Below are 26,167 nucleotides of genomic sequence, written 5' to 3'. Positions count from 1 at the left end.
GGGGCCCACCCAAGTAATGACATAGCACAGCCTGTGGGAGCTGGAAGGGTCAGAGCACACAGCGATCTGCCACTGAGACAAGATCTCTTTCAGATATCAGTGAATTTCCCCTTTGTGGGCATGCAGAGACAACTCATTCAACAAGTGAAAACTATGACTGAGAGAAAAGTCACTGAGTAGCTGATTTTAATATCCATATTCCTGTTGGCTACACTAGCACAAAATCAGACACTAAAGGACTACCCAGGATCTCCTGAGTACGTGGCCCAGCTGTGCCATGAGGGTGAAGTCAGGTCACTCTGACTCAGTTTCCCTATCTGTAAAAGGGAGATAAGAGCCCACAGAGATGAAATATGGTGAAGATTCATGTGTTATTTGCAGCATTCATCTCGGGTATTTACATAGAAACACAGTTTGGTTTTCCAATCACCCACACGTTTACTTCTTTTTCCATTCTCCCTACTCCAGGAAGAAAGGCTTTCCGGTGAAGGCAGTGACCTCTGAGATGTAGGTTCAATTCCTGCCTCGGTCACAAACATCCTGTGTGATCGTGGTCAAGATTTCGAAAAGTCTTTTGATTTTGGAAGGGCAACTGGAGCCTCCTTAAAGCAGCCTGGTTTTCAAAGCACTGAGCATCTGCTCTCTGAACACCCAGGTTTGGGGCACCCCAAATCCCCAGGTCAGTTTCAAATCTCTCTGGGTTTCAGTGCCCCATCTGCGAAATGGGGTTTATGAGGCTTCCTTTCTCCCACTCTTTAGTCTGTTTTGTCCATTTTAGACTGTAAGGCCCAGATCTTGAAAGGTTCTTCGGCTCCGACTTTCCATGGAAGGACAAAACCAATGAGGAGTCCGGTGACAGACTAACAGATTTATTTGCCACCGGACTCCTTGTTGTTTTTGTGGATACAGACTAACACAGCTACCCCTCTGATCATTGGAGGACAATATCTCTTACTGGCTGTGTGTGCGTCCCCACAACTGGACACCTCAACTGGGGCCTCTGGGTGTGACGTCAGAAAACCAACAACCATCAACTCTACAGACCTCTTGACACCGACAACGATGCGTTTGTTAAAAGGATACATTCAGGCCCTGCATCAACCCCTGTTAACGTACACGGCTATATGGAAACCCGCAGTGACAGCTTCACCAGAGAAAGGCTAACAGTTATTAATAAAGCCCCTGGGCAGCTAACTGAAAAAATAATGTAATTCCATAATGGAAGCCTCAAAAGAGAGAGATATTTAAAGAATAATATGTTCTCACTGGGGAAAAAAAATCCCACGCCCCATTGCATGTATTTAATGGGGTTTGGTTTTTTTGTTTTTTTTTTCTCTCCCACTGTTCTATTTAAAATGTCTCAATTTTATTTTGATCTTTCATACATAATATGGAAGTAATCTACTCCTACGGCTTTCTTGAGAAGACTTGAGAAGGAATAAATCAGTTTGCAGGAGCTCTCCAACAAAACAAAACACTTCCCATCGTGTCAATCAGGGCTGCGTGACTAGTGAACTGGGGAGCGTGCTGGGGGTTGTAGATGCTAGCATGAAATACATCCTTTGGAGGAAGTACCACCCACAGTCCCCCTCATGGAGACCCCTTGCCCGCGATGGACACACAGGTAAAGTGATCATGCCATCCTAAGCTCCAGTGAGGTTGGCTGGAGGGGGGTGTTGAGAGTCGGTTGTTGCATCAATGCTTAGACTCAGTGGCCATAAACTCTGCACCAGGCATGCCCAGGAGTTACAGACTCCCGCTGGAAGGCTGGCATAGCAGTTACAGTGTGGCTCTGGGTGTAGGTTGGTGGGATGTGGGGGGGATTCAGTTCTCCATCTCTGCTTCGCTCCATGCACAGAGTGTGTGTTTTATCAAGGGGGGGAGAGACTGGCAGACTCAGTTTTTCCCCTTGGGTATGCAGAATCCCATTTCAAGCAAACACCCCCTAAACCAAAAAAATCTCAGTCAAACCTTAGGCCTGGAAATGATCAGTGTGGAGAAACCTCTCCAGTGGGCACTTCAAATGCCCCTGAATTACTTAGACACTTTTCACAATCCCACCCGTTAGGCATCTAGGACATCAGCACAAACTTAAGGGCAGAGGCCAAGCTCCAAAGGGAATGGACTAAATTTGATTCGTGTGTAAAATTTCCAGCACTGGCAGGGGGAGGAAACGACACCAAGGTCTTGAAACTGCTGATCACCTTAAACGAATCAATTATAACCACAGGCAGAGGTATCGTTTACACAGGACTTCCCCTCGCCAAGCGACTTGCAAACATCCCCTCCTGAGGGCTCCCTGCAGCTTTGTGAAGGAGGAGAAATTTCACAGAGTGGGGGGGGAAGCTCACAGGCCTAGGGTTTTCAAAAGTGACTCTCGTCTTGGGGCTGGCCTGAGCCTTCTTAAAGAGGCCTGGTTTTCAGCAGGGACAGGCGAGGGCTCCAGGCCTCTGAAGATTGGGCGCCGGAAGGGAGGGTCTCAGATCTGGGCCCCCCAAAACGAAGCAGAAAGAACAGGAGGACTTGTGGCACGTTCCAGACTCACAAATTTGTTTGAGCCTCAGCTTTGGGAGAGGGGGAGGGAAACTGTGGCTAACTCAGTGGGCTCTGGCCGGCCTAGGTCAGTCGCCTCTTGACAGACGGGGGGGAGGGGGGGGGAGACACCAGACAAATAACCAAGGAGGAGACTGAACCTGCCGCTCCTCTCTGGGAAGTTGTGGGATGAGCAGCAGAGGCGGCGGCCGGCTGGGGGGAGAGGAGAGGCGTGGGGAGGTTTATTTCCCCAGCTCCTCCTCTTCCCTTAAAAACACATCGCGGCATTTAAAGGGGGGGGGGGGTTAGAGATTGAGGGGGGGGGGACACGGGGACAGGAGCCGACCCTCTTGGAAAGGACCAGGGCGGCTCTGGCCCTCTCGCCCTGTGTCTGGTTTGTTTATTTGCTCGCCGGGCAGGAGCCGGCATGGCCCAGGCGAGCCCCGGCCAGGCGGGGAGCCGGGCGAAGGGGTGAGCCCGCGGGCGAGCGCTGCCGGGCTGGGTGGGGATGCGCCGGGCAGGGATCCAGCCGGCCCGGCCCGGCCCGGCTCGGCTCGGCTCGGCCCGGCGGGGGGCCACGTGGTGCGGCCGGCGGGGGCTAGTGCGAGCGGAAGAAAGGGGCGGCAGGAAAAGGGAAGCGGCGGAGCCATTCCCGGTGGGGGGCGAAGGAGCCGCCCCACCCCCACCCCCACCCCCACCCCCACCCCGGCGCTGCTCGGGGGGATCCGGCCGCGCCGAGCATGGAGCCCGCCGGGCTGCGGTGAGTCGGCTCCGCCGCGCTGGGCGCCTGCGGCCGGGGGTCGGGCCCCCGCCCCCGCGCTGGGGGGTCCCACGGGGGGAGGGGCGGGGCGGGGCTGTCTCCTCCGGGCGGGTCCGAGCAACGCGGGCGGTACCGGCCCCCGCGCCCCCCAGCCCGGCCCCCGCCCCATTGCACCCCGGGTCCCTCGCTCGCTGCCTAGACCCCCGCATCCTGACCCCCCCCGGCCCCATTGCACCCCGGGTTCCTCCCCCCCCCGCCCCATTGCACCCCGGGTCCCTCGCTCGCTGCCTAGACCCCCGCATCCCGACCCCCCCCCGGCCCCATTGCACCCCCGCTACCTCCCCACCCGGCTCCCCCAGCCCGCCCCCCGCCCCGGCCCCATTGCACCCCGGGTTCCTCCCCCCCGCCCCATTGCACCCCGGGTCCCTCGCTCGCTGCCTAGACCCCCGCATCCTGACCCCCCCCGGCCCCATTGCACCCCGGGTTCCTCCCCCCCCGCCCCATTGCACCCCGGGTCCCTCGCTCGCTGCCTAGACCCCCGCATCCCGACCCCCCCCCCGGCCCCATTGCACCCCGGCTACCTCCCCACCCGGCTCCCCCAGCCCGCCCCCCGCCCCGGCCCCATTGCACCCCGGGTTCCTCCCCCCCGCCCCATTGCACCCCGGGTCCCTCGCTCGCTGCCTAGACCCCCGCATCCAGACCCCGCCCCCGGCCCCATTGCACCTTCGCTACCTCCCCGCCTGGACCCCCCAGCCCGCCCTCCCCCACGGCCCCATTGCACCCCGGGTCCCTCGCTGGCTGCTTGGACTCGCGATCACCCCCCCCCCGGCCCCATTGCACCCCGGGTCACTCCCCGCCCGGCTCCCCCGGCCCCATTGCACCCCCACTACCTCCCCGCCTGGACCCCCCCGGCCCCATTGCACCCCGGGTCACTCCCCGCCCGGCTCCCCCAGCCCCATTGCACCCCGCTACCTTCCCGCCCGGACCCCCCAGGCCGCTCCCCGCCCCGGCCTCATTGCACCCCAGGTCTTTCCCCCCTGCCCCATTGCTCCCCTGGTCCCTCGCTTGCTGCCTGGACCTCCCGATCCTGACTCCCCCAGCCCCATTGCACCCCAGGTCCCTCCCTGCCCGGACCCCCTCAGCCCCGACCCTCCCCCGGACCCATTGCACCCCCGCTCCCTCCCTGCCCAGACCCCCATCCTGACCCTCCCTCGGCCCCATTGCACCCCTGGTCCCTCCCCTCCCTTGCCCCTGCATCTGGAACCCCCCCATCCCAACCCTCCCCGAGGCCCCACTGCACCCCTAGTTCCTCCCTGCCTGGACCCCTCATCCTGACCCTCCCCTGGCCCCATTGCACTCCTGCTCCCTTCCTGCCCTGATCCCCACCCCCAGCCCCCTATATCCGTGAGTCCTCCACACCCCAACCTCCCCGAGTCCCCAGACTCCATTGCGTACTGACCCCCCCCCCCCCACTTCAATGCTTGGTCCCATTGCATGTGTGATGCCCCATTTCATACTGATCCCTGCATTTGTGACCCCCCCCCCACTAGCCACTTGATCCCATTGCATGTTTGATCCCTGCCCTCGCCCCCCAGCTTCTGCATCTCTGACCCCCCCATCTCCCTGGACCCCACTGTATACTGATCCCCCCCCAAACCCTGGCCCCCTGTATCTGTGACCCCACAAGTGCACCCTAATTTCCCCAGACCACATTGTATACCAACCCTTCCACCCCCACCCCCTGGTCCCAATGTATCTGTGACCTGCCTGGTTCCCTGCATCTGCACCACCCGCCCAATCCTAATCCCCTCGTTCTATTGCATCTCTGGTCCCTACCCTGACCCCCAGCTCCCTGCATCTGTGACCCCCCCCCCCCCGCCCCACATTCTGATCTCGGGCTAACTGCTTCATAGCATCCTAACACCCTGCATCTATGACACCCCCCCATCCTATCCATTGTATCCATGACTCCCCCATCCTAACACCCTGCATCCATGACACCCCGCCGCAACCAATTGTATCTGTGATCCTCCAACCTCTGTGTGCTGACCCCTGCCTACATGACCCCCACACCCCTAACTCCCTGATCCCATTGTGTCTGTCCCCCCATTGCTTACTGACACCCTGAATCTGTGACCCCTGTAACTGTGATCTTCCCCCATCCTGATCCCAGGGCACCTCTGGGCCCTCCATATTCTGACCTCCTGCATCCTAAGACCTGTGACCCCATTGCATCTGTGACCCTCGCAGCCTAACTCCCGGGACCCTGTTGTGTCTGTGAGACACTCCAACCCTGATCCCCACCCCCCATCCCCATTGCATCATTGTCCCCCCATCCCATTGCAGTCCCCGCCTCTGTGACTGCCCCCCCACCACCACCCTGCGTTCTGACCACTCTGCATATGTGACTTGTAAAGCTAATACAGCTGCACATGCAGCCCCCCCCCCACACCCTGGCCCATTCACGTGACCCTTCCCCCCAAGTATGGCAAGCATGCCCCTCCCCCATCCTGCTCCCATTGTATGTGTTCACCCCACTCTCTACACACTAGAGGGATCAGCTGGACAGACCCTTCCCCTCCCAGCCCCATCAGCTCTACTTCGGGCTGAGGGACCAGACATCTGGAAGCAAAAGCAACATCTGGCTGCTTGGGATGACTCTGTGTGGGGTGAGAGGGAGGGGCAGGGAGTCTGGGTTTGCAGGCTGATCTCTGTGAAGGCTCACAGCAGGGAGCTGGGGCTTTGCCAGCCAGGTAACGGTAGTTTATTGTTTGCCAGCATCTTCCTGGCTGGCTGGAGCGGAGGCAGGGATGTTCGGCTGGCTCCCAGGCCTGCTCTGGTGCCCTCCGTTTGGGAAGTTGCGTGTTCGCGTTGTGGTTCGCAGAGCAGAGAGGAAGGGGTTAACGGTTTTGCCACTTGCTCTCACACAGGCTTGTTCTCACAACATCGCTGTTGCCTGCACAGTCAGACTCGCACTTTACACGGGATGCGGGTCACAGGCCCACGTGCACGCTCAGGACCACAGTGCTGCACGTTCACACTCGGTGTCATGCACCCCGATGCACGCTCCTTTCACACGCGCCCGCTCACAGCCTTACACGCCGGCACGCTCACTGCTACCCTGCTGCATGTGACAGCCTGCACACTCAGGCTCACGCACGCCCGTTCGTACGGCTAGTCACACACACCGTCGCACTCTTTGCACCCAGACACGCACACGCTCTCTCTCGCTCCTCTACACCAGCGGGCAAGCTTCCCTCCCACATCGCGCACACTGGCAGGATTTCGCTCGCACGCTTGAGGCTCACGGCTGCACACCCATGCGCAGAGGTGCTGGAAGGAGAGAGGCTGCCGCACCCCTGGGCTGGAAGTGGTTCCCGTTGGATGCAGGGCGTACTGTTTGGTTCAATGGCTCTCAGCAACCCCACGGTGCAAAGTGTTCCAGCCCCCCCTTACCCATGCACGCCATCTTTGCCGCCTTCCCCGATACCTGAAGCGATCTCTGTTGGGCAGCGAGTTACTGGTGCTTTGGTCACAAAGTGAAAGAGAAAGCAGGCAAGGGAAATGAAAAGTAATTAAGGGAGGAATCTTTCCCATCACCGCTGAGTAACCAAGAAGCTCAGGGGCAGGAAAGAGATTCAGATCTGCTGGGGGTGGGGAGGACACAGCCATAGCTGGTTTTTTGTAGGGGCTGGGGAAGGTACGCTATGAAAGGGGGTAACTCTCGAATCATCTTCCTCTGGTTTTTAAACTACCGGGCCTGGGAAGCTGTTGTTATCCGGGATGGTCCCATGGTGAAGTGGCGCTGTCAAATGTCAATGTCGGTCTGAGTTTCAGTGAATTCTTTTCAGAGTAGCAGCTGTGTTAGTCCGTATTCGCAAAAGAAAAGGAGGACTTGTGGCACCGTAGAGACTAACCAATTTATTTGAGCATAAGCTTTCGTGAGCTACAGCTCACTTCATCGGATGCATTCAGTGGAAAAACTGAATTCTTTGTTCACGTTGCCAGCTCTTAGAGGGAGAGAGCTGGGAGTAGGCAGTGAAGCAGGCACTGAGGGGGGTCCTTGGTCCCTCTAGCTCTTGTTGTCCCCCTGGGCGATCTGCAAACCAGAGCTGGGTTTGGTGCCGTTGAAATGCACCAGCCAGCCGTCACGCTGCACAGCCGGGGCCCAGTGTCTCCTCTTGGGACAGGAGGAACTCCCACTGATTCCTGTGGGATTGACTGGCTCCTGTGGGAGAGAACCGAAGACGATGGGGATGGCCAGGGTATGATAAACTATTGAGAATCAAGCCGCCCTTGGGGAACTTTGGCCAAGGAGTCTAGCACCTGCCTGGTGTTTGGGATTGTGCGTTCGTGCTGGAAATTGATCCTACTGGTTACTTGCCTACCTGCTTGTGAGGCTCAGGTGCACCGTGATTCTGCAGCTGGGGAATGTTTGGCTTCTTGTTCGTTCATGTAAATAAAATGTTTCTAGGCCTTATGGTTGCAAAGTTCATCACCCAGACGTAACTGATGCAATCATGCTTGCCAGTGGCACCAGTTCAGGTATTCCTGGGGGGGCGGGGATTCAAGTTCCTATCCCTTCCCCCACAGAGCCTGCACACAGCCTGAAAGCAAAACACAGGAGAGGTGAACTGCCTTGTTCATATCAGGGGGCGGTTAACTCTGAAACCTAATGATGACACAATCAGTGTCAGCTATTAAACTATTGTTAACTAGTTAGTTGCCTATTGGTATACTTACTATTATGTTTATTGCCGTTTGCCACGACACCTTCCCAGGTGCCAAACACCTCACCTGTCCTCTCCCCAGCTACTAAAACCCACAGCTTCACCTATGCCAAGAACTCCTGCAAGGCAGTGATGCATTTAACAGCAAAGTTCTGCAGCAGACGACCGATTAAAAATGTAGAGGCCTTGTAAAATAAATGGCATGCAATAAGTGGGGAAGCTGTAGCAATTGCATGGTTTGCTTTCCTATTGGATTCAGTGAATGTCTCAATGTTTTGATTTGTCCGACACTGCTGCAGACTCTCCGGGCTGTTGTACAGGGCTGCTGGAGAAGGCAAGGGGTTGCCAGAGAGTGCACAAGCCCCGAGGACGCTCAGCATACACGCGGTGCATTCTTGAGTATGTTTCGTTATCCCACATTGTACAGATGGGGAAACTGAGGCACGGAGAGGAAAAGTGGTCACACAGTGAGTCCATGGCAGAGTGGGGACTAGGACCCAGCAGTCCTGCTCTAACCACTAAACCCAACTCCCTTTCCAGATCCAGGAATGGAACCCAGGAGTCCTGCTTCCCAGTCCATTTTGTTGTAACCACTCCAACCAACTCCCTGCTTCGAAGCAGGAATAGAACCCAGGAGTCCTCTTCGCTGGGCGGTGCTGCCTTTGCTTGTCTCAAGCAAATCTCACGTATAAGGGTTTCCTGATAACTTGGATTAGGACATCTGCATGCTCTAATGCCAGCCTCTCCTAGGTCTGTTGTGTCCAGTCCTGTGGGGTAAGCTCAGGCCTCTTAAGGAATAACCTGTGACATGGGAAACGAAACAAATGCGTCCCCTCAGGGTGGGCACAAACCAGAACAAATAACTGAGACATGAAGGACTCCAGAATGGTGAGTGAACTTTCCAAAGGGCGCCCGGTGTCTCGGAGAGATTTCTTGCAGATGGTTGATTCATAGCCCTGTGCCGGCCAAGAGTCAGGCCAGCACGAGGCCCGGGTGGCAAGAGAGGAGATTTAGATCTGGAAATGTGGAAGGAGGGAGAGAGAAGATTCTGATGTTGGAGGAAGTGTGGGATAGTGGTCAGAGGAGGGGACTGGGACTTGGGGCTCCTGGTTTCTCATGCTAGCTGAGGGAGGGAGGGAGGTCTAATCGAGCAGGGGATTGGGAGTCTGGGCTCTGGGGTCTATTTCTGGCTTTGACACGTTCTCTTTGTGGCTAACCGCCACGTTTTCAGGTGGCTGCTGATTTCTGGGCGCTTCCAATTTTTAGGGAGCCCAACTTGAGATGCCTTAAGGGGGTTTGGCTTTCAAAGGAGGCGAACCCCTACAGATCCCATTGACTAGAGCAACCGTCACTCGGCACCCTCCAAAAGCCAGGCCCCTATAGTGCCTCAAGGATGGAGGTGCTGGGGATCTGTGGCCACTCTTGGACGAACTAGACTTTAACCCTCCTGTGCCTCAGTTTCCCCATCTGGAAAACAGCTTGACAACCCCTCCATCCCCCAGTACCTCATGGCAGTGGTCTCAGGATTAATTACTCTTTCCAGGGCCCAGGATAAATGCCAGGGTTTATTACTAGCTCCTGTAATAGCCTGCTCCCCTAACAGGCTCTGTGTTGTGCTGGCTTTATGTCCTCTCTGTAAATACAGCATCTGAACAGACAAGTGTTACGGGAGAGCGTAAAGGTCATTTAGTGCCCGAGGTTGCCTTCTCTTTTAGCCTTCCTTGTCCCGCTGGATGTGCTATCATGGCTTTTCCTGTAACCCCAGCGCCTGGATGTGCTATCATGGCTTTTCCTGTAACCCCGGCTCGGCTTGTGCTGTCCTTTCCTGCAATGGCCTGGAGCTCCCAGCGATGCCCTTCGGCCCTCTTATGGGTGCTGGGCCAGTGCCAGCCGGGCGGGGGGGCTGCGGTGTGGGAGGCGGTGGTGAAGCAGGCATAATAGTTTAATAGCTGTGCAGCTTGAAATGGAACCCAGGGTTATGAAAAGCTCAATTAACGTCAATTGTGGATGGAGGGATTTTGAGTCAAAAGGGCTTGGAATCAATCTAACGGGCTTGTTTCAAACCTCATCTCTTTAATGTCATTCGGCCTGTTGCAAGGCGGTTGGCTCTGATTCTATGCTGTTCGTACTACAGCAATGCATAAGGGCCTCGACAGCAAGGGTTAGGTCTTACAGAGACAGTGTGGTGCAGTGGTTAGAACACAGAACTGGGACTCGATAGCCCTGGGTCCTGTTCCCACTTCTGCCGCTCACCTCGAGCAAACCACTTCCCCTCTCGTGCTGGTGGCGTTAATGCTTTGTGTGACCGTATCTCCCACGTGCTCTGTTCAGATTGCTGGCAATCCCCGGGTTCTCCTCTGGACATGTACAGCTCCTGGCACAATGGGGCTTGCTTGTGACCTCTCTCATTAAAAACACGGTGTGAGAGACAGTCCCTGCCCCAGAGATAGGGCAAAGGGGGAGGGATCAAAGAGGTTTAAAGAAAAGAACTGAGTGTCTGAATTCACACGGCAGGTCAGCAGCAAAGCTGGGATTAGAACCCAGGTCCCCTGACTCTCAAGGTCTGTCTTCACCACGGAGTTAACTCCCCGCGCTTGAGCTGCGCTCGCGAAGGCCATGTCTGCACTCCAGCTAGGGTGACCAGATGGCACGTGTGAAAAATCGGGACGGGGGGTGGAGGGTAATAGGTGCCTATATAAGAAAAAATATCAGGACTGTCCCTATAAAATCGGGACATCTGGTCGCCCTAACTCCAGGCTTGGGTCGACGCCAGTTACCTCGGCACCCAGCCACCGCTGTTAGTCCATCGCTTGGGCGCGTGCGTCCGCTCGCCTGGGGCGCTTGCGTCGATGCAGAGTGTGGCGCACTGCGGGTAGCTGCCCCGGCGTGCCACACGCCGCCGTCCCGGGCAGTGCCTTTTGGGCCATTTTCGCGATGCATTGTGGGGTAGAAATGAGTCGTGCAGGGATGACTGGAAGCAAGGAGTCAAGTTCCCGTCATGCAGTTTTCTCCATCCCATAATGCCATCCGTATCCCATAGCCTTCTGGGGCACACCCCACAGCTCTTCGTGCTGCAGGAGGGATTCTTTCCCAGGAACCTATGGGACCACTTGCCTGTCCTTTCTGGGCACATGGGGGAAAATTGGAGACCGGGCAGTATTCGGATGGTGCTAGCCCAGTGTTTCTCGAACGCGGCCACCGTGGCTGCATGTGGTCACCAGGGGCTTTCCTTGCAGCCACAGCCTCCAGTGGCCCCTCCCCTGCCCCCTCTGGAGCCAAAAACATCAGAGGAGCAGGCAGCCAGTGAGTTCCCCACCTCCCTGGGTGCCGTGAGGCTCTGGCTTCGGGCTTCGGCCCTGGAGTGGCAGGCAGCAGGCTCCCATCCTGGACCCCGGCTGTGGATGCTGGTCCTCGGCTCACCCCCGCACCCCGTATCATCCCTGGCCCCCACTGCCTCCCCGGCACCCCATCCGTCCCCCATGACCCGCTCTGCCTCCCTACCCGCCTCCCCATCCAGGGCTTAATTCTGGCTTAATGTGAAAAGTGATATTAACAAATAATACTTTTCGCAACAGCAGACTTACTAGCTCGTAAGTATTTATTTATTTTTTTTAAAAACCACCAGAAAGCAAAAGAAACGCGACGACGACAACAACAAAAGACAAGAACGTGCAAAGCACCTTATTTGCGTTTCTATTCTGTTTAGGTCCGGTAAAGAATAGAAACAACTGTATGTTATTTTTATCACTGAGTCTGCAAAAAAAAACCCAACCTCTAATAATAAATAAATTTCAGTGGTTTGGACGGGTTTACGTGCATATTTATCTGTTTTTCCTAAAGTTACTTAAGTATTTTAGGAAAAATGGTCAGAGTGGCCACCAGCAAGAGTTGATGGCCACACTCTGAGGTCACTGGAAAATGTGCGGAGAGAAGCCCTGCGCTAGCCGGCGTTCACACTGCAGAGAGTCTGGGGCAGCAGCTGAGGGGTCTCTCCCTTGGGGCTGGCCCAACTCCAGTTACAAGCACCGTGCATTTGAGTGAAGGGTTTGTGTGTGAGTGGGGCTTGAGTTGTAACTTCTGTGTTAACTTAGCAGTGAAGGCAAGTCCTCTGCCTTTCCCCTGAGTTTTGGGGGATTGCGGGGGTGGCATCTGGGGGTTTGTGGTTTTTTTCCTATGTTGGTTCATAGTGTGTTTTTTGTGGTTGGTTGGTTGGCTTGTTCGTTTGCCCTCTGGGCTGGGGTTGACGTTGTGATGATGCTCTTTGTAGGCTTTATTTAACGGAATGCATTTAAATACTAATTCCCTCAGCAAGGAGAGTGGCACTGTAGCCGTTCTCTGGCACAAGCCACAGAAAGATCTTTGGGAAACAGCTGTTTGAAGGGCGCCTAAAAGCCCGTCAAGGGCAGGTTGGGTGCTGGGCGCTGAACATACGCATAGTACAAAGCCAGGTCTGCTCTGACAAGCTAAGCAGACAAAGGGTGGGAGGGGACGTGTGACTCCCCTGAGGTCACACTGTAGAGCTGGGGCTTTCCTGACTCCTAGCCCACCCTGCTCTAATAATCCTGCCTGTCAGGCTGCAGAGACATCTACTCAGAGTTATTCTTCCTCATTTTACAGAGGGGGAAACTGAGGCACAGAGGGGCTAAGTGACTTGCCCAAGGTCATGCAGGGAGTCTGTAGCAGAGCTGGGAATTGATCCCAGGTCTCCTGTATGCTAGGTCAGTGCCTTAACCCCTTGTGTCACTGTTAGTTAAGCATGGAAGAGAGACATTCCCACATGCCCTTGCCCTTTCCCTGGAGGGACCCGCAGGGCAGTGAGAGATAAGTCTTAATGGCCCGTTCCTTTCCTGAGGCTGCCAACAAGGGGGTCAGCTGGTGCCAGCTATGTCAGAGGCACCTGTCCGCTAAAGCTCTGGATTGCAGCCCCCGTCTCATTCACCTAGTTCCATAAACAGCTGGGCGGAACGTCAGGCCCTGCTGATCCGAGCCGGATTTGAACTGGTGACCTGACGAGAAGAGGGTGCCCTAGCATCCTCTGTGGGTTTAACGCAGGTCTGCGGCGCCTGGGCAGGCAAGCATTGCGGGTGGGGGGTGTCTGTGCCAGGAATCAGGAGGCGCGGGCTGTGCTCTTGGTGATGAGTGTGTCTTTCTATAGGGAGCGCTGTATTCCTGCCTCTTATTTGTAGGGAGGAAGGGTAGCCTTGTGGCTAAGGCGCCGGCCCGAGAGACATCGGGACAGGGATCTATTTTGGGTTCAGCCACAGACTTCCTCTGGGACCTTGAGAAAGTCACTTAACCCCACTCGGCCACAAATCAGAGAGGAGTCTTACGCTGCTGTAACGTACGCCTTCCTTTGGCCCACTCAGCGCGTAAAGAACACCAAGGCAGACTTCCTTCAGCTCGCCCCCGCTGGCTGACACAGCACGGGGGGGGAAGGCACCCGTGACGTGAGAGCCTCGTGCGACACTGGGCATGGCTTGGTGCCAGCTTCAGTTCACGCAGCCTCCTGTCTGAATTCGCTGCTGTAGCAGCCCCATCTATCCCACGGGGATCCTGGTGCTCAGATCTTGTCTACCCACGAGCGGTGTCGCTTTAACTGTCCAGGTGTAGCTAAAATCCTGCCTCCCCCTCCCGGAGTGGCCGCAGGTTTACTAGTATCAAGATGCTTATATTAGTGTAGCTTAGACCTGTATGAGGAGGGGAATATGCTCCACCAGTGTAGGGCATCTTTTTACCAGGATAACTGCACCCACGCTAGAAATTGTACTGGGATAACTGTAGCCATAAAGAAAAACCTCGCCCCTAACTGACACAGTGATATCGGGACAAAAATCTCTGTGTAGTGCAGTGGTGTTCATAGAAATTCGATGCTAGCCACGCTTGGTGGTTTTTAATTTTTCTTATTAGCCACATTATTAAAAAGCCACCTGCATTAGCCACAATTCAATAGCCTATTAGCCATATGTAATTAGCTGGGTAGTGCTTTGAGATCTACAGAGGAGAAGGCCTATGTATTAATTCTGAGCAGATCTTAGCGGTGACTTAAATGGCTTTCATCCTCTCCGCTGGAAGGTGCTAAAGCCAGGGCAAAGTTTGCTCGTCGGGTTCTGTCCTCATCCGCCCCCTTTGCACTGACTCGCTGTGCAGTTGGCATCGCTGTGTCATGTCCCCAACTCCCATCTTTTCGTGTGTTTGGGGCGGGGGAGTAGTTAGATAGTTCTGGTCCCTCTTCCAGGCTCGCTCCCCTTTTCAGCCGATCTGTTGGCAGAGGCGTTACAGTGCTGAGATCTTTTAATTCCACCATTACCTGGGTTTGTGATTTATCTGCCTCCCGTGCTCAGAAGCATGGAGGCCTAGCTGTCCCGGATTTCTCTTGTGTTCCAGGACAGGGGGCTTTTTTAAAAATTTTTTTATGGCAGTTCATTAATAAACACAAGCCCTTTTCCCTGCCAGTATGAGATGGGCACCCCTCACTGCCCATTTCCTGGTCTGCTTTAAAAGAAATCTCCGACACCATCCACCAGCAGCCACCAGTGTGTCTCCCCCAGAGCTAATGCTGTGGTTAAGTGGCTCGTCAAAGTGCTTTGTTCTTGTGGCTGGGCTGGGACTTGAGAGGTTTGGGGTGACTTCAGGCAAGTCTCTCTGCGCCTCAGTTTCCCTCCCTCCTCCCCCCCCACCCCCCTTAAAATGGGGATAATGCTTCCTTGGTCAGCTTCTGGGGGTTGCAAGCGCTCTTGGGCCGGAGCACCGATGATTAACCACTAGGCCCTGCTTCCTCTCTTCACCCTGGCCCCTGTTGTTCTTTTGCAGTCAGGAGTCGCTGTGCCCTGGCGATTCCCGCTGAAGGCCCGTCCCGAGCCGTGCGATGGACTCCATGTTCGAGGATGACATCAGCATCCTCACCCAGGAGGCCCTGTGCCAGGATGAGGTGTGGCTGGACAGCCCCAACACGGACCTCTCCAGCGAGATGTGCTCGGCCTCTCACTTTGCCCTCATCACGGCCTACGATGACATCAAAAACCGCCTGACCAGCCTGGAGAGGGAGAACTCCACCCTCAAGAGGAGGCTGAAGATGTATGAGCTCAAGGTGAGGCGTGAGAGGGCGAGCGTTCTCCCCCCGCCAGATCCAGGGCGGACCCCACTGGGACAGGTGCCAGGAGTCCAGGGATAACTGTAAGAGCAGCTGTACCAGCGAGGCATGGGGTGTGCGGCTCTGGGGTCAAGCACATAGTAATAAACAGCTGGGCGTGCAGCTCTGGGTTTGTACGCCTGTTCACAGCTTCGTGGGCAGCATCTCTGGGGTTTTAGATTTGATTGGGGGGGGTGTTTCTGGGCTCACACGTGTTTCTGTGGGTTGTATGCGCAGTGTGCAGCTCTGGGCTTGTCCCCGTGATTGTACACCGCTGGGCGTGCAGTTTCCTGTGTCTCTAGCACAGCGATGCTTAACCAGAGCGCGTCTCTGTTGCGCTCGGCGCTGGACTGAGCTCTGGGAGTCCCTCCGAACTGAGCCGAGCGCTGTTCTCCGGGGCCGGCCTGCCACTTGCTCCATTGGATGCCAGCTGGGGGCAGCCCCCGGGCTCCTGGGGAGTTGCCGGGGCTGCTGAGTTAAGGCGCCCCGTGCTGCTGTCAGCGGGTTCCTTGATGCCCATGTCTGCTTTCGCCCCGTGGCTGCAGTACCCGGTGATCGGCGAGTTCGGAGAGGAGCGCCTCTTCTCCGTCTACGACACCCAGGAGTGCTCCCTGCTGAAGAGCGAGAAGGCCAGCCTCCAGCAGCAGCTGAACCAGTTCCAGCATGAGGTGGGTGGCTCTAGGGGCTTGGCACCTCGCAGCTGGCATGCCCAGGCCCGTTGGTTCCTAGCTGAAAAGATCAGAGTCGTGGCGAGGTCTGCGAGATGGAGCTAGCCAGGCCCTGTGCTGCAGAGGTGTCTGTGTGTCTGGAGGGCCCGATAGAGGGGGATTCTCAGCCCCACTGATTGTGTTGGGGGTGGTTTGCAGAGCCCGATAGAGACAATTTCTCAGCCTTTGGGACAGAAGGATCTGCAGGCCCCTATGGAGGAGAATTCTCAGATGCAAGGGGGTTAAGCCTGGCATCCTGGCCAAATTCCAGCTCCTGTAATTATACTTTGCCAACCAAAAAGCCCCTTCCCGAGCTATTTAGGCCAGGCATGCTGTTTTTCTTCTCTTCCTGTCTGAAACATTGCTGGGTGCTGTTAAACAGCTGCTGTGTTGCACCCCAGAGGTGGCTGCATTTCAGAGGTGGTGTCTGCCTATATAACACTTGTCAAGCACTGTGGCTCAAAGGGGCTGGGAAAATGGAAGCTATTTATTATCTTCTATCATTGTTCCTGTGTCCACTTCTTTCTCTGGCTGGAGCAGGATCAGCGTCTCCCCCACTGCTAACGTATCAGAGGACCCCACGGCAGAGTGGCTCGGATCTCGGCCTTTAGTACCTTTAGCATGTGTCCATTGTTACAACGCACCCCCTGCCCTCCTTTAACAGGCCTGGAGAGGTCCGGCCAACGCTCCACTCGGTGGCGCGTCTCTCTGCTCCCTGCGAACAGCTCCCTTTGCTTCTTTCCAGCTCCAGAAGAGCAAAGAGAGGGAGGAGCAGCTGGACGAGATGATCCAGGCGTATGAGAAGCTGTGTGTGGAGAAGGCCGACCTGGAGTCGGAGCTGGGGGAGATGGTAGGTACCAGCGAGTGCCCTGCGTGCGCCGCGACCTCACGGCCTGGGATAGTCTTCAACCGCTCAAAAATAGGCCAGAGGAATCCAGATTGAATAATCCTTTGGTGGGAGGCAGGTAGCTAGGAAGAGGGTAGTCAGGGGGCTAAGGGGCTGGCCTGGCCTGGGACTTAGGAGATCCAGGTTTGATTCCCTGCTGTCGCCACAGACGTCCCGTGTGCCTTGGGCAAGACCCTTAGTCTCTGTGTCTTCCCCATCTGTGCAGCGGAGTAACAGCGCCGTTGTGAGGACAAACGCATTAAAGACTGAGGCGCTTAGATGCTGTGGTAATAGGAGGCGGCATAAGGTACCAGATAGTCTGTTTGTTCTGTCCTTTGATCTTGGAGTCTCTCTGGTGGCTAGAACAGGGGACTGAGAGACAGGACTCTTTGGTTCCATCCCTGGCTCTCTCAGGGAGTATGGCCCAGGTCCCCAAAGGTATTTAGGCCCCTAACTTCCTGGAAGTTTAGGGGCCTAACTATCTTTGCTGCTCTGGGCCTGTTTGCAGGGAACCGGTGTCAGGACGCCGGGATTCTATTCCCAGGACTCCTGGGTTCTATTTCCAGTTCTGCTGCTGACTCGCTGTTGCTGGGCAAATCGCTTCACCTCTCTGTGCATCTGTCAAGCAGGGCTGATGACACTGACCCGCTGTACTCTACCTCGCGGGGCTTCGCTCGTTTGAGCTCTGTGCTAGGGGAATGCAGAGCGCTCCAAAACACAATTACTGTAATGGCTGAATTCGTGCATCGGGCAGGATAACTCGATTACTTACCTCGGTTAATGCCTGAATCAGAGTCCGCTGCAGTGCGGCTTTGAACGTGACTTTTCCTAATGCATCTTATCACTTCTCCTTCACTTTGGCAGTGCTCTCGGCTCCCTCGGGCTTCCTCTTTGCTTCCAGCTGTACCCCGGCCTTGTGTTGCTCTCAGAGCTGCATGAAGACTGCGAAAATGCTTCCACGGCTAGTCATTTGGGCCCAGATCCACAGGGGTATTTAGAATCCAAACCTCCATTGGAAACCTAGAGCTTAATTTCCCTGAGAGTTAGAAAGTTTTTCTAATATCTAACCTACATCTCCCTTGCTGCAGGTTAAGCCCATTACTGCTTATCCTACCTTAGAATCATAGAATATCAGGGTTGGAAGGGACCTCAGGAGGTCATCTAGGCCAACCCCCTGCTCAAAGCAGGACCCAATCCCTAACTAAATCATCCCAGCCAGGGCTTTGTCAAGCCGGGCCTTAAAAACTTCTAAGGAAGGAGATTCCACCACCTCCCTAGGTAACGCATTCCAGTGTTTCACCACCCTCCTAGTGAAAGTTTTTCCTAACATCCAACCTAAACCTCCCCCACTGCAACTTGAGACCATTACTCCTTGTTCTGTCATCTGCTACCTCTGAGAACAGTCTAGATCCATCCTCTTTGGAACCCCCTTTCAGGTAGTTGAAAGCAGCTATCAAATCCCCCCTCATTCTTCTCTTCTGCAGACTGAACAATCCCAGTTCCCTCAGCCTCTCCTCATAAGTCATGTGTTCCAGTCCCCTAATCATTTTTGTTACCTTCCACTGGACTCTTTCCAATTTTTCCACATCCTTCTTGTAGTGTGGGGCCCAAAACTGGACACAGTACTCCAGATGAGGCCTCACCAATGTCGAGTAGAGGGGAACAATCACGTCCCTCGATCTGCTGGCAATGCCCCTACTTATATATCCCAAAATGCCACTGGCCTTCTTGGCAACAAGGGCACACTGTTGACTCATATCCAACTGCTCGTCCACTGTAACCCCTAGGTCCTTTTCTGCAGACGCACAGAGTAGTCGATTGCAGTCCTCTTTGTAGCAGCCTGTAACATATTGCAGACTGTTCTCAGGTCCCCCCCAAGTCTTCTTTTCTCAAGAATAAACACGCTCAGGTGTTTTTGTACTTTTCCCCCCATGCGTCGGGTTTTCTAAAACTTTGATCATTATTGTGGCTCTCCTCTGGATTCTCTCCAGTTTGTCCACGTCTTTCCTAAAGCGCGGTGCCCAGAACCGGACACCGTACTCCAGCCGAGGCCCCTCCAGTGCCGAGTAGAGCGGGATAAATCCTTCCCGTGTCTTAGGGCTTGTCGTCTACGCTTAAAATGCTGGAGTGGCGCTGTTAGCCCTTTAGCAAAGACGCTGCCCGTGCTGACGGGATTTCTTCTCCCGTTGACCTCCGTCAGTGGCAGTAGCCAGCATTCTCCCATCAATCTACCTCTGTCTGCACCAGTGATGTAGTTACACCAGCCTAAGTTCCGAGCGTAGACGTCCGACACCCTTGTTAACACACCCCAGAATGATACTCGCCTTTTTGACAACTGCATCGCACTGCTGACTCATACGCCGTTTGTGATTCACCGTAACCCCTCAGATCCTTCTCAGCAGTACGAACACCTAGCAGTTATTCGATCAAAAGGGATTTGATTCCCCCCCCCACGTATTTTGCACTTGTGTTTATTGAATTTCATCTGGTTCATTTCAGACCAATTCTCCAGCTTGTCAAGGTCTCGTCCTGTCCTCCCGAGTGCTGTTAACCTAGTTGTTATGTGGGCTAGGTAAAAACCTCTTACGTTCATTAGTTTAACGACCGCCCTTCATTTTGGTGGAATGTAAGAAACAAAAGTGGCCTCCAAGACAAAGGCGCACCCAAGGCCACCCAGAAATTCAAAAGATCGGGCAAAGAGGATCCAACTGAGTGTTGTTTTTGGGATATGGACGTGTCTGTGTGGATGGGACAAACAGCACAAGAGAGACACAGGGACTGTGTTTATGCAGCGCTCAGGTTGTGACAATTGAGCTGGTGGCTTTTGATGCGGTCGACTGTCCATTGCTGGGAGGTTCCTAAGGTGGGATTTTTCCAAAGTGTCTAAGGGAGTTAGGCACCCGACTCCTATTGTAATTTGAAAATCTGCCCCTCCACGCTGGGTGTATTTCAGCTACTGAATCTCATAGGTGTTTGTGTACCCGCCTGGTGAGTGTGTGTTACAGGTACCGATCTGTGGGGGATCAGAGCCTGTTACACAGGCCAGCCGCAGAGGTCAAGGTTTCGCTCAAGCGGTAACAGCTCCTGGTTTTCGGTCAGGAGGTCCTCAGTTCAATCCCTGGTGTGTCAGTCACAGTGGCGGCCATCAGATTCGCTCTCAGGCTCTGGCATGTATGTTCGGATTGTACAGCCCCGTACACTACATGGGGCCAGGCCTCCTGCAGGAAGGGCCCACAAACCACGTGGTGTGCAAAGGGTTGTGTGTGCAGGGGCGGGGGGGCTATACTTGCAGTACAGATCTCTTACCTTCACCCTCTCTTTCTGCACCCCTTTTTTCCCCTCCTCGCCAGAGAGCTTTGGTGGAGACTCATCTGAATCGGATCCGGAGCCTGGAGCAGCAGTTGAGACAGAGAGATGGCAACTCCTTCCAGAACCTCAACTCCCAGCTGCAGAACCAGGAGGTCCAATACCTGTCTCTCCACGGCAGCCCTGGCCTGACACATGGTGAGTCTTTCATTTCTGGCCCGGGAAGATGTTTGGCTTTCCCCAGCGTGGACCCTTCATAATGTTGCCTATTGTAGAGGGACTTGTAATACATGGGGGGCTTATGCCCTCGCTGGCCATGATTCCCAGCTCCTTAAGGCCCCTTCTCTGCTCACTGCATTCTGGGGCAGTCGTGGGCCTGCCCAGTCATTGGTGTTTAGAGCAGCCTCAGGGTTGCTCTAACTTGGTCTGCTTTGCATGGCGCTGTATGGGCCCTGGGAAGCAGAGAATAGTTGGAGTGCGCTGCCCTCTCCCTCCCCATCCCAGCCCCCAGAATGGAGTCCTGCTATGAGCTCAGTGAATATTTTGTAGGGTTTCTAGATTTTTAGCACCAAAAGGCATCATTATGACTGTCTAATCCAGTGGTTCTCAACCCAAGGCCCATGGGCTGCTTGTGGCCCAATCAGCACGCAGCTGCGGCCCATGTGACATCCTCAGGGCCATATTGGTAGTATATATATTGTGTGGATGCAGCCCACCTAACACATCGAGAGCCGCATTTGTGGCCCACAATGGTAAATAGGTTGAGAACCACTGGGCTAATCTAACCTCCCGCACAACGCAGGCCGTGGAATTATACCATACATAAGAACGGTCAGACCATAGGTCCATCTAGCCCAGTGTCCTGTCTTCCGACAGTGGCCAATGCAGGTGCCCCAGAGGGAACGAACAGAAGAGGGAATCATCAAGTGATCCATCCCGTCGCCCATTCCCAGCTCCTGGCAAGCAGAGGCTAGGGACACCATCCCTGTCCATCCTGGAGAATAGCCATTGATGGACCTATCCAGGGGTGGTTCTGAGTCCGGCCTGTTAGCTTACAGAGTACTATGGGCTGTTGATGCTCTCGGTATATTTGTCCCCCTGCTGAAAAGAAAGGCTCTTGGCCACACGTCTCTATGGCCCAGCGCCCGGTTTGCTGGGCCTCTCGAAGAGCCCGGGGATCAAAACCCGCAGGGTCCCGTGCGGAGGCACGGTGCTTTCCGGCCAGCAGAGGGCACTGCCGCCCCTCCGTTTGTTGCTTCTGTTTCTAAAGCCTGCCCCAAGCCCGGTTAATGCCAGACTCCCTGCCACCCGGAAACACCGAGTCTGTTTCCACGGCTTTCATGAGGGAGATTGCGCCTGGCAGCTCCCGATGAAGTGACAGCCATCGGCACTCTGATGGCACCCGGATCTCCGAGCGGGAGGGTGGCTTTGAGGATGCTGGCCAAGTTATGCCACGCTCTGGGAGCGAGGCACCGTTCTCCTCTAGAGTCACGAGGTGGGCGGGAGGGAAGCAGAGAGGCGTAGAGACCTGGGTCGGGGGGGAAGCGAGCTCCTGCCTCCCGATTCTGTGCCTGGACCCCACCCCTCTGTGAGCTGCTGTCAGAGTGGACCACAAAGCAAACCCATCGGCTCTTTGATCACCAGCTTCTTCTCCTAGTGGTGGTTTCACTAATGAGTGCCGAGGGGTCTTTGGTGGTGGTGGGAGAATGACTGACTGATTTCCCCCCCCCGCCGCCCCCGGCTGCATGTGGCTTGACTCGTGTTAAAGGTTCCCAAGACTCAAATGATCCCCCTGCCATAGAAAAGGGACCCCCAGCCACCTCCTGTGGCTTCTTCACCCCTGAGAGCCAAAGCCGCCAGCCTGATCTGTCCGGCGCAAGCACTTAGGGGATGAGCTGCAGCGGAATAAAGATGCTCTAATCACGGCGGCTATCCAGGGGCGAGTCACTGGGGCGAGCGTGAAACCTGCCGGTCAATATCATTAAAGGAAGGAGTCGTTGAAAACCCAAGAGGAAGCTGTCACCTTGGGTGTCTGGGAACCAGACGTGGGCTGCTGGCCAGCTCAGCTGGATCGATGGATCTGGCCCCTTGGCCCTAGTGGAGTGATGCTGGTTTGCCCCAGCGAGGGATCAGGCCCTGAGGCTGTTAAGCCGGAGCTCTCAGGCAGGTTCTTGCTGCTCTTACTGGGAGCACGCGTAACATGGACATGGGGCTGCTTGGTGTATCTGGTCACGTCTCCTCCTAGTGACCAGCCCTGGCTAGGAGAGGGGCCTGGCTAATGCCGTCACTCTGCCGGCTCTAGGGGCAGCAGGCAGTGCCCTTGAGGTGCAGGGCCCTGGTTTGCTCCTAGCTGCAGACTGGGGTGCCCGTTTGTCCATGTTCCCTGGGCGCCTCTTGCTTTGCTCTGTTACACAGACAGGGCTGGTCGTTCGCCTCTTTCTGTGGGGCTGATCCCAGTAGGGCTTTTGTGTTCTGACCTCCCCCCGGGAGAGGGATGCTGGTGGGAGGGAGCCAGCCTGTGCTAGTTGGGGTGGGTCTGCCTCCCCCCATAACCTCCCTTCACCGGCATTATCCTATCCCCCCCATCCAGTGCTGGATCGGTCCATGAGCTGGCAGAGCTCCCGCAGCCTGGAGCAGCCCAGCGAGCTGGAGGTGCACAGGCTGGAGGCCGAGCTGGAGGAGGCCCGGCACGAAGCCCAGAGCTCGCAGCGCCGGGAGGAGCAGCTGAAGGCAGAGTGCGAGAGGCTGCAGTCTGAGCTGAAGCAGCTCCAGGAGACCCGGGCGCAGGTGAGGGGGCAGTCGGGCCGCTGCGGGTGTTTGTCTGGGCCCGATCGTGCCCTGGACTCCTTGCAGGACCAGGCCTTGTGAAAGACCGGAGACCCAGTCCTGGCTGGGGCCTTGTTGGCATTTGGAATCGGGACTTCTGTTTGCCGGGAGCTCCCAGGGCTGGTTGCAAACCTGTGTCTCCCCCCACAAGCTGAGAGCTCAGGCAGGGCCGGGTCCCGCTCTCGGCCTCCCTGCTGTAACTTCAGAGCCCGGGTGGAGTCATGGCCGACAGAGAGCCGAGCCCGGTCCTGGTATCTTTCCCTGGCAGAGGGGGCAGCTGCTTGTCGACCGGAACGGAGATCTCCAAGCGCACAGGGATTATTGGCTCTGCCCGATCCCTCTGGCAGGGGGCTCGCGCTTGGCTGCGGGAGTTTGGAGCTCTCTGCTTCGTGCCCCCCGGGGTCCCGTCTCTGGTGCAGAGACGTGGGGCCGGTAGGACTGGTGCAAGGTTTGCTCTGCTGGCCCTTACTTAGGGTAGAGGCAGTGGGACACTGGGGGAGATGCTGTGCCCCTTCTGTGGCTGATCCACAGACGATAGCCTGCCACCACCCTCTGCTAGCGGGCCAAGTCCTGCAGCTCAAATGCCAGGTGCCGGTTCTCTGGGGCTAGAGGCCCTTGGTCCAACCCCTGCAGCTGACCCCAGCTGTGCCTCTCCTGGGGAAAAAGAAAAGGAGGACTTGTGGCACCTTAGAGACTATCCAATTTATTTGAGCATAAACTTTCGTGAGCTACAGCTCACTTCATCAGATGCATACTGTGGAAAGTGTAGAAGATCTTTTTATATACACACAAAGCATGAAAAAATACCTCCTCCCACCTCACTCTCCTGCTGGTAATAGCTTCTCTAAAGTGATCACTCTCCTTACAATGTGTATGATGACCAAGCTGGGCCATTTCCAGCACAAATCCAGGTTTTCTCACCCCCGCCCACAAACCCACTCTCCTGGGGAAGGGATTCCATGTGGCGGCTTGATAGGGGTGTGTGGCTCTCGGTCTATCCTGAGAGAGCAACACCCGGGGAGAGAGGGGATGGCTGGGTTACCAGCTGCGGAGACTGAGAAATCTATCGGGACCGGGATGAGAGCCGCCCTGGAGCGTGCGCGTGAAGGGTTAGGGTGCCCTGCTGATGGTAATGGGGGGTTTGTCTGATGTTCCCTAGGACCTGGCGACCAGTCAGTCGGAGCGGGACATGGCCTGGGTGAAGAAAGTCGGTGATGACCAGTAAGTGCCCGTCAGTGTGGACGGACGTGCTTCTGCGCAACCCGGGGGAGGGGGAGAATCCTGCCCCGCCCGATGCAGGATGTGGGTGGCCAGAGCTGCAGGGCGAATGACTTGGCAGCTGGATGCTTCTCTTGTCCCTGAGACGGCCCAGGGACCTTGGTCTGAAATGGCTCTTGGTGGGAGACAGTCAGTGAGCGGCACGGTGAAAGGGCCCCGTCCCCCAGCTGTTTGCCTGCTCTGAGTCTCTGGATCAATAGTGCCCGTAGGCCCGAGCCGCCAGCCCTCCCTCCCGTTGGTGTCGGTGAGCGGCGGGGCTGCGGGATCAGGCCCTGTCTGTGTTTCCACCGGATCCAGCGCTGAACCATCCCCGGCTTCAGCTCAGCAGGGGGCCCTGACTTTCCAATGTTTCTGTACTGGGCCGGGGCAGCCTGATATTCCAGAGGGGTGGAGTGCCCGCAGCCGCCGATTGAAGTTGGCAGGTTCTTGGCGCAGTGAAAATGGGGTCCCCTTTCCGCGGCCTCAGGTCAGGCTCCCTGGACGATGGAGGCGCTTGAAACCCCTGGCTGAAAACACAGCTGGGTGTGACTTGCCCAGGGAATCCGTGCAGAGCAGGGGAGAGAACCCAGGAGTCCTGGCTCTTCGTTCCCTGCTCTAACCGCTGGCCAGCGCTTCCTCCTGCTAGCCCGCTCTCCCTCCTGGGTCTTAATCGGCCAGGAAAATCTCCCCTTCCCTCTGCTGCTACCCCGCCAGGATGGGGAAATGCTCAGCCCCTCCTGGGGACTCCAGGGAAAGCCCGGTTGGTAAAGAGAGATTGCGAGGTTCCCCTGCCGCGGAGCCATGGCTGGAACGTGCCTCTGGAGCTGATACAACCCGGTACCTCCTCTGCTGCCCAGCTGACTCTCAGAGCCCCTTAGCGCCTGTCTCCTCCCCCCACGGGCTCCTGCTGGCCCCCCTGGCCTGGCAGTGAGATTCCCGGGGTGAGTGTCACCGCGGGAGCTGGGTGTAGCTGGGGATTGGTTTGGCCGTGGGGGACTGGGGGGCTGCAGTGTGTGGCGGAGGGATACTTTGTGAGGGGGGGTGAGTACAGCATGTGAATAGGGGGACCTAGGGGAGGGCATGGGGGGGGTGTGGTCTGTGGTGCAGGGCTATCAGGGGAAGAGGGTGGTGTGGCGTAGGGATACCATGGGGAAGGGAGTGGGGGTAACAGCATGTGGCGTATGGATACCAAGGGGGAGGCAGGGCTAGTGGCAAGTGGCGTAGGGATACTGTGTGGTGGGGGGTGCGTGGCATAGGGATCTCTCTCGGATGAGGGCGTACACATGTGGCATAGGGATACCGGGGGGGCAGCGAATGGTGTAGGGATATCTGATGGGTGAACTCTAACGTTTGGCTTAGGGATACCTTGGGGAGTGGGGCGGGGCGGGCAGCGTGTGGCATTGGGATATCTGATGGGTGGACTTTGGCGTAGGGATACCAGTCCCCCGCCGAGTGGCTGCAGCCCGGCACTGCCTGGCCGGTGTAGGGGGTATGACCCGTTCAGGGATCCGGATCTCCTCGTGCACGTGCCCCCAGTGATACGTGCACACGTGCCCGGTGGCATGCGTGCCCCGTGGCTGGTGTAGCAAACCCTGTGAGAAAAGCCCGGCAGGTTCTGCTCCTAGGGTCCTTCTCCCTCACGGTTTCTCCCCGAGTGCCCTCGCCCGGCGCTGGTATCACATAGCACCCGGCTGACACTTCCTGTCAACCCGTCGGGAAGCGTCTCCCGGGAGAGCTGTCGCAGGCCGACAGGCGAGGCGCGTGAGCGGCCCCTGCACGGCGGAGCTGCCTGCGCTGAGGGGGGCAGCCCAGGTGAAGGGGCTGGGTGGGTGCGCTCCGGGGGGGGGCAGCAGCGAGCTTGTCCTGGTGCCTGGCATGACAAGTGTCAGGCAGGCGACGTGTTTGACCCTCCCTTCCCCACCTTGTGCCCCATGCGCAAGGGCAGGGCGCAGGAGAGGTGCTCGTCTCCCGCGAGGGCATGGCCCGTGTCCCTCCGCACTCAGAGCAGGCTGGCAGTAGGAGTCTGGGGTCCTT

The 26,167-nt window shown here is 56.5% G+C and overlaps 1 protein-coding gene across 1 annotated transcript in view; it reads left to right on the top strand.

The window, feature by feature from the left end:
- The first annotated feature begins 3,019 nt into the window (after positions 1 to 3,019).
- The window catches only part of TBKBP1 (TBK1 binding protein 1), a 59,555-nt gene continuing 36,407 nt past the window's right edge, over positions 3,020 to 26,167 (top strand). The window contains exons 1-7 of the mRNA XM_037887093.2: positions 3,020 to 3,292; positions 14,833 to 15,109; positions 15,697 to 15,819; positions 16,604 to 16,708; positions 20,095 to 20,248; positions 22,641 to 22,837; positions 24,036 to 24,097. Of these exons, the coding sequence (XP_037743021.1) occupies positions 14,888 to 15,109; positions 15,697 to 15,819; positions 16,604 to 16,708; positions 20,095 to 20,248; positions 22,641 to 22,837; positions 24,036 to 24,097 (863 nt within the window). The 5' untranslated portion in view covers positions 3,020 to 3,292; positions 14,833 to 14,887. The remainder of the gene's footprint in view (positions 3,293 to 14,832; positions 15,110 to 15,696; positions 15,820 to 16,603; positions 16,709 to 20,094; positions 20,249 to 22,640; positions 22,838 to 24,035; positions 24,098 to 26,167) is intronic.

This window comes from Chelonia mydas, chromosome 27, assembly GCF_015237465.2.
Source record: "Chelonia mydas isolate rCheMyd1 chromosome 27, rCheMyd1.pri.v2, whole genome shotgun sequence".
In the NCBI taxonomy this organism is placed as follows: domain Eukaryota; kingdom Metazoa; phylum Chordata; order Testudines; family Cheloniidae; genus Chelonia; species Chelonia mydas.
Note: the sequence above shows the minus strand (reverse complement) of the source record. Positions and strands in the feature narration are given on the sequence as shown.